Source organism: Echinococcus granulosus (genome assembly GCF_000524195.1).
Source record: "Echinococcus granulosus chromosome Unknown EG_S00003, whole genome shotgun sequence".
NCBI lineage: Eukaryota > Metazoa > Platyhelminthes > Cestoda > Cyclophyllidea > Taeniidae > Echinococcus > Echinococcus granulosus.
In genome coordinates, this window is record NW_020170383.1 from 1550554 (window position 1) to 1564507 (window position 13954).

Below are 13954 nucleotides of genomic sequence, written 5' to 3' on the forward strand. Positions count from 1 at the left end.
GCACTCCATCCCCATCGCCCTTCCTGCATCTCTACTGCGCTACTGCCAGCTGGTATTCTTTTGCCGTTTTAGGCTCAGTGTGAGTTCCATCTTACCCGCCTAGCGTTCCATGGACAATATCATGGAATCTTTATAAGCTCATTTTGGTGTTTTCACCGTAGTGGATCAGCACCCTTGATACCATTGAACACCCTCCGAAACTTCCTAGTCCCATTGTATCAATAGCAGATTCGACACATGGTAGGTAGCAGTGATGCACTTAACCAAGACCCATGCTGTTCGAGCTTTCTCATCATTTATTTGTATTGTGTTTAGTGTACACACCGCTAAGTTATTAGCTATGCGTCCTGGCTCTTGGCTCTAACCCCCAATTAAAAGCGGGACTTCTATTTATTTAAGCGTAGTGTTATTCCCACATTAAAGTAGGATATAGCAAGGCCATTGCAGAATCAGTTGACAGCATTCTCCCACTTTTCAAATAAGGCAAAAGGCTGGGGTTACTTTCCGCACTCGTGGTCAGGTGAGGTTGCCTCCGTGAATGTGCTGTCTTGTAATGCCGCCACCTTATTAGTCTTTTGCTCACTTTTAGGTGAACGACACTTCACACTACCCCCTTCACTTCGCCTCTGTTGATGTTGTGAAGTTCTTGGTTTTATTTCAGAAGTCGACGGAATCATGACGCTTTTGTTTTTGTATCCACTTTAACCCAACAACAATTCCACTATCGTGAAACATCTTCATCACGCTTTCCTCACCAAATGTCTGGATCCCTTTTCGATGACCCGAAGGGCTAAACACCTTCACCACCGGTTTTTGTCCTGTAATGCAAGACACCAAACTACCCTGGGTAATGTATTCGACTGGCTACAGAATTTTGCAATAACAGCGTATCCTCCAAGAGTAGAACCTTGGTTTTCAAAGCTTAGAACCATTTGGATGACATTCGTCTATCAGGAAAAACGATACTGTCTGAATGCATGGTATCATAATGTTTTATAAAGCTGCATTAGGGAATCGAAAACAAGTCTGAGAAAATAGTCATCTTTACGAGGCGCCACCCCTAAGCTGTGCCACTGTATCAGCGTTCACGAAGCCACATTCATCCGGCTCGTTGACATCAGGAACGCACTAAAAATGCAAAGGAATTTATTAGATGGGGGGAGGCTCGCTGCATTCACTCACAAAAAATTCAACAAAGGAGGAGGTTGAGTCGCTGCTCCCAGCTTGTATCATGTACTGCAACGAGAGGAAGCCGCGGTCATTCATGCGCAACGAGATGCGAGAAGAGAGGGCTAAGGCACGGTTTGTGGAGGGACGAAGAAGGGAGAGGCGGTAGCGCGCGACACAGGGCTCCGAAGTGGAGCACTCGAACACCTCGACGGGGTCTGAGTCGCGAGGGAAATCGTAGTGTGTCGTGCCTGCAAAGCCGTAGGTGGTGAGTCGCAGACGTGGTTGTGGAAGTGTAGGCGGAATGATAGCGACTTCGAGTACGTCACTAGTTACGTCCAGCTCCGAGAAGGCCTCTCGCATGCATTCGGGCTTCATGATGACTTTGCTGATAAGTTGACTACTGGTGAAGTCGAAATCGAGTACTTCGAGGGCATCCATGGTCTTTATGTTGCACTCTGCAACTACGCCACTGTCTTCAAGACTACAGCATTAGACTCAGACCAGTGCTCACAGTAGATCTAGGGTGCCACCATAATCCTTGTAGCAGAGGATCACCGAAGTTAATGAGTTGTTGTTGTTGACACCAAATACAGATAGACAATCCTAGAAGTGCTGACAAGTCATGGGCCTACGAGTAGAACGTTCAAATTTATCTTAAATGCAATAATAGGTTGCGTAATCCTGTAGTCCTGAAACATTTCCGACTGCATGAAAGCGCTTCCTTGGACACATTTTGCATCTTCGACGGTTACCTTCACCCCATTTTTGGAGATAAAGATTGTTGAAATCTAGGCGTTGACATTTCAGTCATTAACCACTTACATCACGAAAGTGTACTGCCTTAAGTAAGTTTACGCAAGCCCGTAAGTTATCAGTTTTGGCGTAGACCAAGGGATCGCCATCCGCCGCGGGCAAAGTCATAGCACAGAATTTGTAAACGACCCAAGCGGTGGGGGGACCAATACCCTAACAAGCGCGTGCGCAGATAACCAATCACTCACATTCATGGTCATCGATTTTCGAATTGCTATGAATGGTTCGTAAAAGGTTCTGTACCGGATATAAGGAAATTCTTAATTTAAGTTTATAGTGTTGTCATATACAACTTTAAAAGGTTTCTCTACAAGGTTTCATTCAAATTCCCAACGAGTAACAAAACCTTATTAAATATGGAGTCGGTGATCCACTTGAAAGGCAAACTAGTTGAAAAATTTCTATTCTGCGAACAAAAGATTCAATTAAGAGGACATTAACTCTGTATGTCTCTAATATAAATAAAAACTTGGGGGTGTCGTCAAGCCCGAATTTTCCGACGACATTCTGATGAGGTCACATTTCTAGAATAATTCAAGGGATACACTGCACTATACGTTTATTTGAATGTACCCTCTAGATGAGGTGCGTTCAGTGAACACGATTTTGGTTACGGATCGGTCGCTGTCTCCCCTTGAGGCCAAGGTGTACGCTGAGGTTGCGCCCCTTAGATCACTGTACCCTGTTCATAATATTGTAATACGATAGTGGTTTATCCCTCGGTTCTGGTGAGGCGCCACTTTTGTACTTCGAATTAGCCCCCTTGTGCCTCGCTGGGTGGGCTGGCCTTTTGGGCCATGCCAATAGCCCAGACACCTTCTCCGTGCTGAATATATATATTCTGCCCGAGTATTGTGTCTTCTTTCGTCTTCAGGGAGTCTCGGGACGCTACAATATAATCAATAAGGAATGCCACTACCTAGTCGCTTCACCCGTTCTAGGGTGATAAGGGCTGAGGATGAGAGGATGAATACCGGGCATACTACATTATTTTTGCAAAACGGCGAATGCTTAGCCCTTGCCAAGCGGACATAACTAAGCACAGCACATCTGTCTGTCATTAGTTCTGCTACTACTATATTTGACGTCGAAAACTAGCAATCCTTAGCTATGAACAATTTTCTCCTGTGCCATAAATTATGGCCAAAATCGGCAAGTTGTAGTTAGTCTTAACAAGAAACCAGTAGCCGTAGTAAAACGAAATTTGTGCTTAAAATGTCTTAAAAATAACAACTGGGCCATTTTAACTCAGAATTCTCTAGTTTAACCTTAGGTAGTGATACCACAAATAAAAATATCTAGGCATGATCGGTTTACAAAACGCGATCTGTGTCACCAGATTCCATTGTTTGCAACGCCAGGACGGTTTTTATTGGCCACTAGAAAAGCGGTACTTTTATAACAAGTTCGTGGTCTTTTGTTTTCCCTAGCATTGATGGACAAGTATTTGATATTGGGTTCCTTAGGTTACGCGTTAGTCTCTATTTAATTTGGTTTAATTTGGTCCAATGACCATACAGGGCGTTCTGGTAGGTGATTTTGGGGCTCTTCTAAGTTTGTTGATTATTTGACTTACCAATCTTTTCAGGCAACTCAACAGTTATATTGCCTCCTCTGCTTCAAATTTAGGTCTTATGAATTACTGCCCCAAGCAAGTATGCTAAATCTAAGCAAAGCCTAGGAAGTTCCCCTTACTTTATGTTTACTTATGTAAACATGATTAAAGTGGCCCAGTGAGGCTTTGCGTCCAAGCCTTGCCTTCAGTATTTGGTAGTAATGCTCTTCATTTGTTGCTGAAAAACCTTTCGGTCTACAGTAGTGCAACTCGTTTTTCTCAAATTGGATACTTCTGCTCGATTTCATTTCTGTAACTTAGAATTCCGGGTCATATGGGAAGTACCGAGTTCTTTTTTGCCCTATGATACCTTGTTATTCCTCTTAGGTATATTTTCTCGGTTGGCTAAATCGCTTCTCCATTTAGCATGTACACAGGCGTTATCGTAATACTAACTGCTGGTTTTAATTTCCCTCTTCCATCATTTGATTGATTTGTAATGTAAAAAAAAAAACCCTAATTTTGAAGCTGACTTTGTTCTGTAGGTTTCACTTTCGACGGTCATTAGTGGCGTTTATGTATTTCTTTAAGCCATCTGGTTCAATTAAGTTTTTGTACCTTGTGCAAATCAACATACTTCGCAAGTAGCGTTTGCGTAATGAGTTATTTTCGAAATTTAAACATCTTTGGAATTATTGGTTTATCCGTGACTTGTTTAGTCGTATCATGAAAATCGTGTATCAGCCATGTAAATCGCAGTTTAATAGTCACGAGTTTAATGGTTTCTCAAGTACTCCTAGGATCTTCCACAATGAATCCAGCAGTGCGGTCGTAATTTCAGTGGCGAAATATTGACAATTGTTTTGTTGCGCTATATATTGTCCTTGCTTTCTGGTGGATTCGGTTCATATTTTACCACTGCTAATTTTATTTTTCATGGCCGTTAATGTCTTCATGTTTTAGAACACAATGGCGGCAAGTGATTCTGAGTAAGTCAAATGCTCCACTTTAAAAGTTTAGATATCAGTGGTACCAGTCCGACTCGACCGTTTTTGTCTCAGTCATGCGCAAGGGTATCGATCCAGCTACTCTTCGTGTTACCTTTGTTGAGGATGCAGTAAACAGTCCTTCACTGACTCAGCTTATTTTACATTTTCTTAGGTCGCAATTTACATAAATAATGAACTCGCCAATCAAATTAACCTTGCTCACAAAATTGATCCTAGTAAATCCTTATACAAATGTACACCTATGAAGATTGAGCTTAAACTGGCAAAAACCGTGAGCTCAAATTGGAGCTGCTTGGAGGGGGTCGATCCTGCGTCATCACTCAAAGTAATTGGTACGTTGTCCTTGACAAGCTCCTATTTTTGGGAATTGTCGCCCTTTGGTTTATGATCATTTCGCCTTTCACATGCCTTTACTAGTAGGACTTGCCAAAAATGTAAATTCGTTTGCTGCAAACAACTCTGAAATCAACTATAATTGTAAGTCACAGTTTGCACTTTGATAAGTTCCTTAATAGACATTAGTTGATGGGGAAAACATATACAGAAGTGCCATGTGAGACGAGACCTTACTTACACTTTGAAAACTGAGAAATGTGAGATAGGATCTTCTTGAGTTCCCATAAACATCTACTGTTTTTCTCCAATGGTCTCAATTTTGTGGGATGCGTCTGCTAGGCCTTTCAATTTGCTTCTCAAGTTTCATCAGCTAACGCCATCAAGCGTTTTTTGAGGGCAGTACTTTTGCAGTCTATTTTACTGTTCACATTGTTCCTTACTCTTTCATGAGTTTCACTTGCGGCAGACGCATTTTAGCACTCTGCATTAACTCACGCTATTTTGCTTGGTTAAGGATGGCGTGGAGCAGATTAAAAGATGGATCTTGCTGTGTTCTCTCCTCTTTGAGCGTGGCACGGAGTCCGGACCGGGGCAGCGGTCTACTGCAGCGTGCCTTCATGGGCTCCTATGACACCTGTCACACTTGGACTTAAGCTATGGTGTAATACGTGTTTGTGATCGCACAGCCTCGCTAGGGCACCTCAATTGAGTAACACCTTCCAAGGGCTTGCAATCAAAGGGGCTTGGAGTTTTGGGGTTTCTCATAGGTGCTAGTATGAGTGCTTTGATCGTTTCATCTGTGGCCAATTTCTAGTGGCATCTGATTTTTGTATTGTGAGAAGGTAAACTCCAGAAATTTCACGCACCGGAAAGCATTTAGTTTTCTTCCATCAGGCATTGGGAATTAGACATTCAGAGTATATTGCTACGTGCGACCAGGTGGTTAGCCATTGACTTGATCTAATTCGAGCCAGATGAATATTATCCTGTGCTAGTGATGTGTACAATCCTCAGCGTAGTCTTCTTCCCATCTGAGTCAGCTTTTAGTGTGACAGGCCTTTCAGCACCGTGATCGGACCCGTTTTGTCCGTAAGGCGTGCGTGTATATGCGCATTGTATTTTGTCAGCTCAACTTCGCGTGGGCGTGCGCACTTGTGTTATGAATTCTCCTTTTTCCACATGACTAATAATGGTACACACTTGAAGCTGGTTAGGACTATTCATTCTCTACTTTTGGTTAAACGTTTTATTATTTTAGATTGAATAGAACACAAGAATTTTTGAATTTGAGCTATGCCAGTGGTTTATTCACCATACAGGAATTTCATTTTTGAGCTAAAACGAGTTTTTACCAATTACAGCTGTTCATAACTTGAGGCATTACATGGCTTACAGTCTACTAGGTCTTTTTTGCACTCAGGTTTGCGGTCTTGTAGTGTTTCTACTGTTTTGTGCGAAAGGGAACAGACAATCGGCCATGGGACTTATTGAGGTAATTCCAAAATCTGAGGCAGTGGTTTTGATATAGCCGGTAGGGAGGAGATTACTGTTTTCTGAAGTATTGATATTTCGTAGATGAATATGAAGCCTGTAGGGTGAGCGGCAGCTGACTGGGATTATCATAGCTGTGTTGCTGGATTCGCGCGTTAGACTGTAATTTGTTTCCAAAAATATTTTCTCATCGTTATCAATTGAGAGCTTTTGGTAACCTCCACTCATTGGTGGTTGTTTCATTCGGTTCTTTTAAAATCTTTTGGTAAAAAGATCCTCTGATTCTACTTCCTACTATGGGTCTTTTGTCCTACTTCAAGGTTAAGTAGGGGCCGCATGCGATATTTGAGCCTTACAGCTCAAAGATTGCCGTTCACTCCATCTTCCAAAGTGTTGGTCGGTACGACTCTTCAGTCCTCTTTATGTAGGTGTAAGTTTAATGGGACCTCAGCACTGTGATTTTTTACGGCTTAGCATACACGTTTTGATTATACATAAATTCTTTTTTGTTCGATGTCTCGGGATGGTGATGTATGCGTGGGTGGATCAGTGTAAGGCATTGTTTATTTTAAATTAATGCGCTTGTTTTTCGACAATTCTCGGGTAAACATTTGTGGTATATATGTAATGGTTACAAATAAATAAAATGATTGAGGAATTAGATTCGTGATTTCGTGATGGGGCGTTTTAGCATGTCAACCTAGGTATCAATCAAAATCTAATTACACTATCTCGTAGATTTTATCATCAAGATAAATCAGGAATTAAACATTTTCCAGCTGATGAATACATCATCATAAAGCACGTACTTAGAAAACCTGCACTTATTTCTGTGTAGTAAGCTGCTTTTCTCATCGGTGGAAATGTAGAGGGGCTTTTGCGAAACTTGGTGTTTTCTATATTGACCTGACGAAGCCGATTTTTTCACAGTATTGTCGTGAAATAGTCTTTGAACCAACTTTTTCCTTTGCTTCGGTAATTACCAATTAGTCCAAAAAATAATACAGTGCGGGACTTCAGCTGTGGCTTCTCTCCCAACAGCAGCGCAGTTTTTATAGCTGATTTTCGAAATGACATGACAAGTGTCTAACTGCCACACCCACTTTGCCCGATGATTCAAACGCAGTAGTTTATGGGATTGAAGCGGATATGAACCAGTGCTGCATCTGAACAAATGACGATGGATGGTATGATTTTCATCTGATACTGTTGCAGTCGTTCACTTCGTATTTATTGAGTCGTTTACAGCTAACATTCTCGTTTTTCGACCTCGCAGTCCAATAACATTGGATCATTGCCACTTAGTAGATTCACGGTTTCATTCAAACGCCTGCATTGAATATATCCGGCATCTTTAGCGTACCAACTCTGCTGTTTTTTTGTAAAGGAAAAACCCATTGAGGTAAATCTTACTTTAAATTCCGTTCATAGCCTGTCTATTATGTCAATGAATTATGTACATTTCATAACGCCAGTGGCAAAGACAATGGAGCGTATGGTAGTTCAGCGGTCACATTCCTTTTGAAATGGCAGTGTTTATTACACCTAATGTGCGTCGTACCTTCTCGCTCCAATTTGCACGACCATCTGCTGCAAGAACAACTAGAGGTGCCCATATTGCTTATGGGCACTGTCCCTCTTCATTCATATACAATAGGTGCATTGGCAAGTCTGTTATGGCTAAGAAGTGGGAAGTTTCATCTGGTCATCATTGTTAACATTCTCATGAATCACGCCGCCGTCTGAAAATGTCCAATACTTGGCCACTTTTCGGGGATTTGGAAGTTCAAGCCTATGCTGCTCCGGTAATATCAATCCTAATTATTTGCGAAGGTCCTTTACATGAGATTTTTTCAAGAAACGCGTAAACGTTTTCCTCTAGTGTTGGACCCTCTCATTTGGTTACCAATATCGCCCAAGAGTTTGGTAAGGAAAATAAAGTGTTTCAGATCTTGGTGATAATAAAACTAGCCCTCTTACGAGTTTCTTTAGCTTGATCAGTTTAACCCATTCACTGCTCTATTATGTTTTCGTTCAAGCAATTATGAAAGCCCACCACCGTGTGCTATTGTGCTTTTTTTCCCAGTCAATTCTACTCAATCTGTTTTCAAAACGACTTCTCTTTTAACATATCGGAGTATTATGTATGTACTCAATGAATCGCAGATTATGCGCAACTTTCCCCTGTTAGATGTGTCTGCGCCGAGTAAGGATGGGGACAAACCGAAAAGGGTCAACAAATCCTATCATGACTGGGATGCCGTGGCTAAAGAGGCGGACGAAATTGAAGAAGGGGACCCCTTGAACAACCTTTTCCAGAAGATATTCAAGGACGCCAACGATGACACCAGGCGCGCTATGATCAAGAGCTTTGTAAGTGCATAGCTTGCGACTGAAATGTTTTAAACTAGTTAGTTTTCATTCTTACTGAAGGCTTTTGCTTTCACGACCAATTTTCCAACTTCTTGCCATATTCTTGGTTCTGTCACTCATCACTACCCCCAATACGTCATATTTTGGTAGTTTCAAGTTAGTAACATGACAAATCCTTAGTTATAAACAATGATATTACATTATATTGTGCCAAAACTTTCATATAACTGTATAATATTGCCTCCTATACAAACATTGCAGCAGTGTAGACTGCTTTTCCGTCAATCAACTTTTTTAAGTATTCTCAGTTAGTGAAAAAACTTATTCCCCTCAGTTGTTAGTTTCAGTTTCCTTTAGGAGATCAGATTGTTTTTGTAAAAAGGGCCAAAGCTACATTACCATCACGTTTGTGCACCCGAATAGCTACCTCATTATTGAGTCAATCAATGACCTGACGCCAAATTGTTTTATAGTTAACATGAGTAATCCAGGCGAAAATGATCATGTATTTCGGATTTACAAATGGTATTAGAACTGTATGCTGTTTAATACCATATGGAACATCTTCGTATTCAACTGGTGTGATGAATTGTTGAAGAAATTTCAGGTTTAAATGTTTTTTTTTACTGGTTGTTTTAAGATTCCTCGTGACTTGCTAAGTTATAGGGGAGTTTTTTAATGAAGTAATAATACTTTTGTCGTGTGGCTCGCAGAGCCTTGTCCGGTGATAAGTGTAAGTTTAGATCAAGAGGCTTTTTTCGGTTGGATTTGTTATTTCAAGCCTTTTGACGTCTTTTTTTTACAGACTGAATCCAACGGAACAGTTCTGAGCACAAACTGGGACGAGGTTGGTAAGGGGAAAGTTGAGATGAAGCCCCCAGATGGCATGGAATATAAGGAATATCCTAAATGAGGATATAATGCCGAGTTTTGCTTGTTTGGTATATTTACTTTAAAATGTTCGTTTTGACTAATATTACAATGCATTCTGCACCTGAAGTTAATCGCTTTTGTTTCATATGGTTCATTGTTTAAATGCCTCATTTCGACTTTGCAGAGTGCGATTATTTCGTTTACACCGTCAAAGAAACGAGTTCGCACTTTGAAGCTGTTTAAGAAAGGCCAAGCTTAGCATCTATGGGGAACGACCGCTGGACAGGTTTAACACAAGTAAAGGCTTAGAGTTTTGAGATATTTAAATGGCACGGCATCTGTGAGTAGTAGGGGGCAAGTTTAATTACGATTAGGGTACATGCACAGTTCGCCCCGAAGTTATCAGGGGTACGGAAGTAAGGTTTTTGATATCTACATATTTCGGTTATGGTTATTTCCTGCAGTTCGTGGTTTTAATTATTCGGAAGTAAAACTTACCCGTCGTACAATTAAAGTGCTGTTTGCATACTTTGATTTATGTTAGACGTTTTTGAAAGTATCTGGTATAGTCTTCAACAAAAGTCGTCGAATTTGTGCCACCACTCAAAGCATTGGAGTAATTAAATAGTTTTCGGAAATAACCAGGTATAACTGTAATGCTCTGCTATAAAAATGCTATTTAAGCAAAGCCCTAACTAAAGGGAGAAGCTATTTTGGTCAATCAAGAGCCACCAGGGTGAATTAACGCTGAAGCACGTTTTCCAATACCATGCAAATTTGGGGAATGAGTAGAATTGGACGTAAAACAACTTCCTGGCGGCTCCACTGATCCACAGAGGGTTTTGTGGGGGCTCTATTACGGCTATGGATCCAGCAATACGGATCTTGGAACATAGTCCGAATAAGTCAGTGTTTACCAACAAGAATGGGAGAATGGATGCAAATGGGTGGAATTTGCCATGCATTCATTGGGGTTTATCTTTTCCAAGGTTCTCAATCGAATCGAAATCAAACTGTCTCTTAAGCTTTGGAAACCTCCGCTGGGGAGTTATTAAGCCAGTAATCTTTTATAAATAATCGGAATAAAAATTGAAGGAAGTAGAAAAAGTGCCCAGTGTTCTCGCTAGTTTACCGTGCAAGTCCCTACTTCGTGTGCAGCTAGGATGCGTGATCGAAGTCATCATACCTTAAGGTAGAGGGGTAGAATCTTGACATCTTTGGCATGCTCCTGTGGTATTCATGACGTAATATCAAGACGTCCACCATCGTGTTTCATTTGGGCGCCATCCAAACATAATTTGGCTCATTGGGCCACGTCTGATGATAGGCTTATTAAAATGTTTTAGGCAGCACTTACCCACCAGTAGTACCTTTATCCTGAACCAGCCTTCCTTGTATTGCTGGATGTGAGTTTGGGTTAGGAAATGTGTTTGAACTGCGGTTACTTGCCTACATGAGTCGCTGTTAACATGATGGGAGGATATAGGGGGCTTCCATACTTTATACTCCCATAGTGACGAAAAATTAGGTGTCCATTTGAACTGGAACGTAATGAGTCAAATCAAAGGAGCATGTTTTGGTGTAAGATATACTGGGTTTTGAATCAGCACTTTTTCTGCCTACTAGGTGGTAAATTGCGAATTCCCCTCTGTTTACGAGAGACTGTGGCAAGAACGTTAGACGTGTGAAGATAACGGAATTGTGTTGTTCTCGACTAGCGAATAACGTGATCAATCTCTGAACCAAACGAAACTTTAATTGGCAGCGTTTTTTGGAAAGGGTTTTACGCCACTGGTGCACTACTTTGTAGACGAAATTCAGCTCCATCCACTGCATAATATAAATGGGTGAAGCGGGGCTCTTACCGGATACATCTGTTAGTTAAAAGTTCTAATCCAGTACATACCTACATACCCTCCTCTCTTATGGATTTATCAATAAAGAAAGTCATAAAATTCAGTGTTTTTTATGCATGATATAGGGTCACTGACTTGTGACTTAATTTTAACCCCCAATAACCACCAGCAATGAAGCATACTTAACACGTTTGATTAAGGTCATTAAAGTGATGTCTAGCTACTGATAATGTAATAAAAGATATACGGTTGCTAGCCGACTGTGTTTGTAGCTCTGTGTCTTCAGTTTATTTTCTCGATTTATTTTTGTATTCTCGCCTTACAAAATAGGGCTATCGAAGCATCCGCTGTGTGTACTGTCGACTACAAACGCTCCCCAATAATGTTAAATACCTTGGGTTTGCCTTCTAATGGAAAACTTTATGTATCGGACCCTGAAGAAACCACCTTTTTACTGGATTCCACCATCCACAAAGCAAACACCGAGTTCCATTTCAAAGGAGGAAGCGTGTTCCATGGAATTTAATGCTTAAGAAAGTTGACTATTTAAATTGATTTGAATATAAGGAGTGTCTTATACTTAACTAGCTTACAAAGGGTTAGCTTCACCCAAACAGCCTTTGATTTAGTTGTAGATGAGGTATAGGATGAATAGCTCTTCCGTAATCCACTCACACGAGCCTTTTTGGTGTATCGGCACCAATAGATGCGATCGTTGGCACCTGTTTGAGAGTATTCTAAAATAAAGCAGGAGCTCATTTTATGGCCTTCGGTTCTAAGCCTTAGAGCCAAACGTGATTCCGTCACTGGCCCCCGCAATCCAGTGTTTGCGTAGGTGTTTATTGGCAAACTATCTATCAGGACCTTTAATTGTTTCCTCGTGATGACAATTAAATGAGTTCCTCCTACGTGATCTCAATGGAAATGTGGGTCAGCTGAAGTAAAAGCTAACTTGTAGAGATTTGGAGCTCGGCTCGCTTCCGCGATTAAAAACCTTTCAGTTCGATAAGGGCTGAGCCCGCACTAGCCTCCTTCATGGTTCTTCCTGTTATACTTTACTAAACCACCATTGACCCAAAAGTGATGTCACTGATTCATCCTTGCCTGATTTAACAGAGTACATTTTTTGCGAACCTTTGGATAATCGCGTTGGCTCAAGACGGAGCTGCTTAACTTGGGGATAAAATGCAACAATGTTCCCAAAACGAGTTTCATTATTAAAGGTGACGGTTATCGACAACCAAACGCCTTGAAAACACATTACTTCATGATTTAAATACTCCTTATTTTCAATTATCCAAAAAACGGAGAAGTTTATTTGTGTTGTGAGTTCATTCAGGCTTTGTTAATGGGGGCCCACCATTCACTTTCCAACACCCAAGGTCTGTTCGCTCAAGCGTTTACCTTAATCGAGGATGGTGATTCAACACTCGAATCACCCAAACACCGTGAATTTATTTGGTGAAGTGCATCTTCCCAAAATAACATCAGTGGTTTAGAGGTAAATGGAGTACTTTGTGATTATTTTTCAAAGTACTCCTGCGATAAGCAAACATTTGTCACATTTAATCGCCTTAAAGTGGCTTACACGAATACCATGCAGCGACGTGTAGTCTGCGCACCACTTAAGGAATTCGCACGGAAAATCTCGCAATAACTCAACGTGCAACTCTAATATGGCACAACTGGCTAACGCAATTGGTTTTTCACAATGCACTTGACTATGCCGGAAGGAGCACCACATCCCTATTAGGATGCCAGGCTGACCAGCATTGGGCTCGTGGTTATACCAGCAGTCGTCCGGATTAAAGTCATATGGCACCAAGCGGATAGATTGTGTTCGTGGCTAGGACCTAGACGTCTCGCTGAGTGACCGTGTAGAGGCGCACCCAATGCGCCTATTAGCACAGGTTTAAGCAACGCTTTCAGATGCACCACGACTACTCCACTTTGGGATGGATGCACCAATCAACAGAGCAGTATAAAGTCGATTTTCGTTGTCGGGTCTGAGGCCTTGGCAGGCTTCAGAGCAAGCGTTTCTATACTAAGGAACAAGTATACTTCTGAGTGGTTGAGACACTCGTTCACCAGACACAAATTGTTGTCTTAAAGGTGGTTTTTGTAAGATTGTTTAATCAAAATCAAAATATTTGCATTCAATTCTAGTCGCGACTGTCAACATTAGGGCTAGGAAAATGAATCGTGGTGGAATTCTGTTGTTTCACGATCGTCAGAGCACAGTATATGAGGAAACTGCAGAAAGTTAGCTTAGACTATGAAACAAAGGAGACCAACGATATAACCGAAGCTAAAGTACTTGGGAACTACGTACGAAGGAATACTTCGATAGAAACATTAAGAAACGTATTACGTGTTATGGGATTGTTGTTGAAAGGATTATACAACGGTTGAAAGGGAATTTAAAAATTTTAGGGAGTAGCCCTAGTCAAGATATCCTTTATAAATTTATGGCAGTT

General features: G+C 41.2%; 2 protein-coding genes across 2 annotated transcripts; one reads left to right on the top strand and one right to left on the bottom strand. All coding sequences in view use genetic code 11, as the record gives it.

Annotated features, from left to right (window-relative positions):
- Positions 1-1044: 1044 nt before the first annotated feature.
- Positions 1045-2091, bottom strand: EGR_00851 (Cell cycle checkpoint protein RAD1; the record flags this gene model as incomplete). The annotated part of the gene is made up of 5 exons (XM_024490100.1): positions 1045-1128; positions 1183-1651; positions 1682-1773; positions 1803-1958; positions 1993-2091. The coding sequence occupies 5 exons, from the start codon at positions 2089-2091 to the stop codon at positions 1045-1047; spliced, it is 900 nt and encodes a 299-aa protein (XP_024355503.1).
- Positions 2092-2203: 112 nt separating this feature from the next.
- Positions 2204-9661, top strand: EGR_00852 (Suppressor of G2 allele of SKP1; the record flags this gene model as incomplete). Its single annotated transcript, XM_024490101.1, has 7 exons — positions 2204-2217; positions 3572-3638; positions 4502-4527; positions 4559-4655; positions 4700-4880; positions 8567-8748; positions 9554-9661. 7 exons carry the CDS (start codon positions 2204-2206, stop codon positions 9659-9661), a joined length of 675 nt encoding a protein of 224 aa, XP_024355504.1.
- Between the last annotated feature and the right edge of the window lie 4293 nt (positions 9662-13954).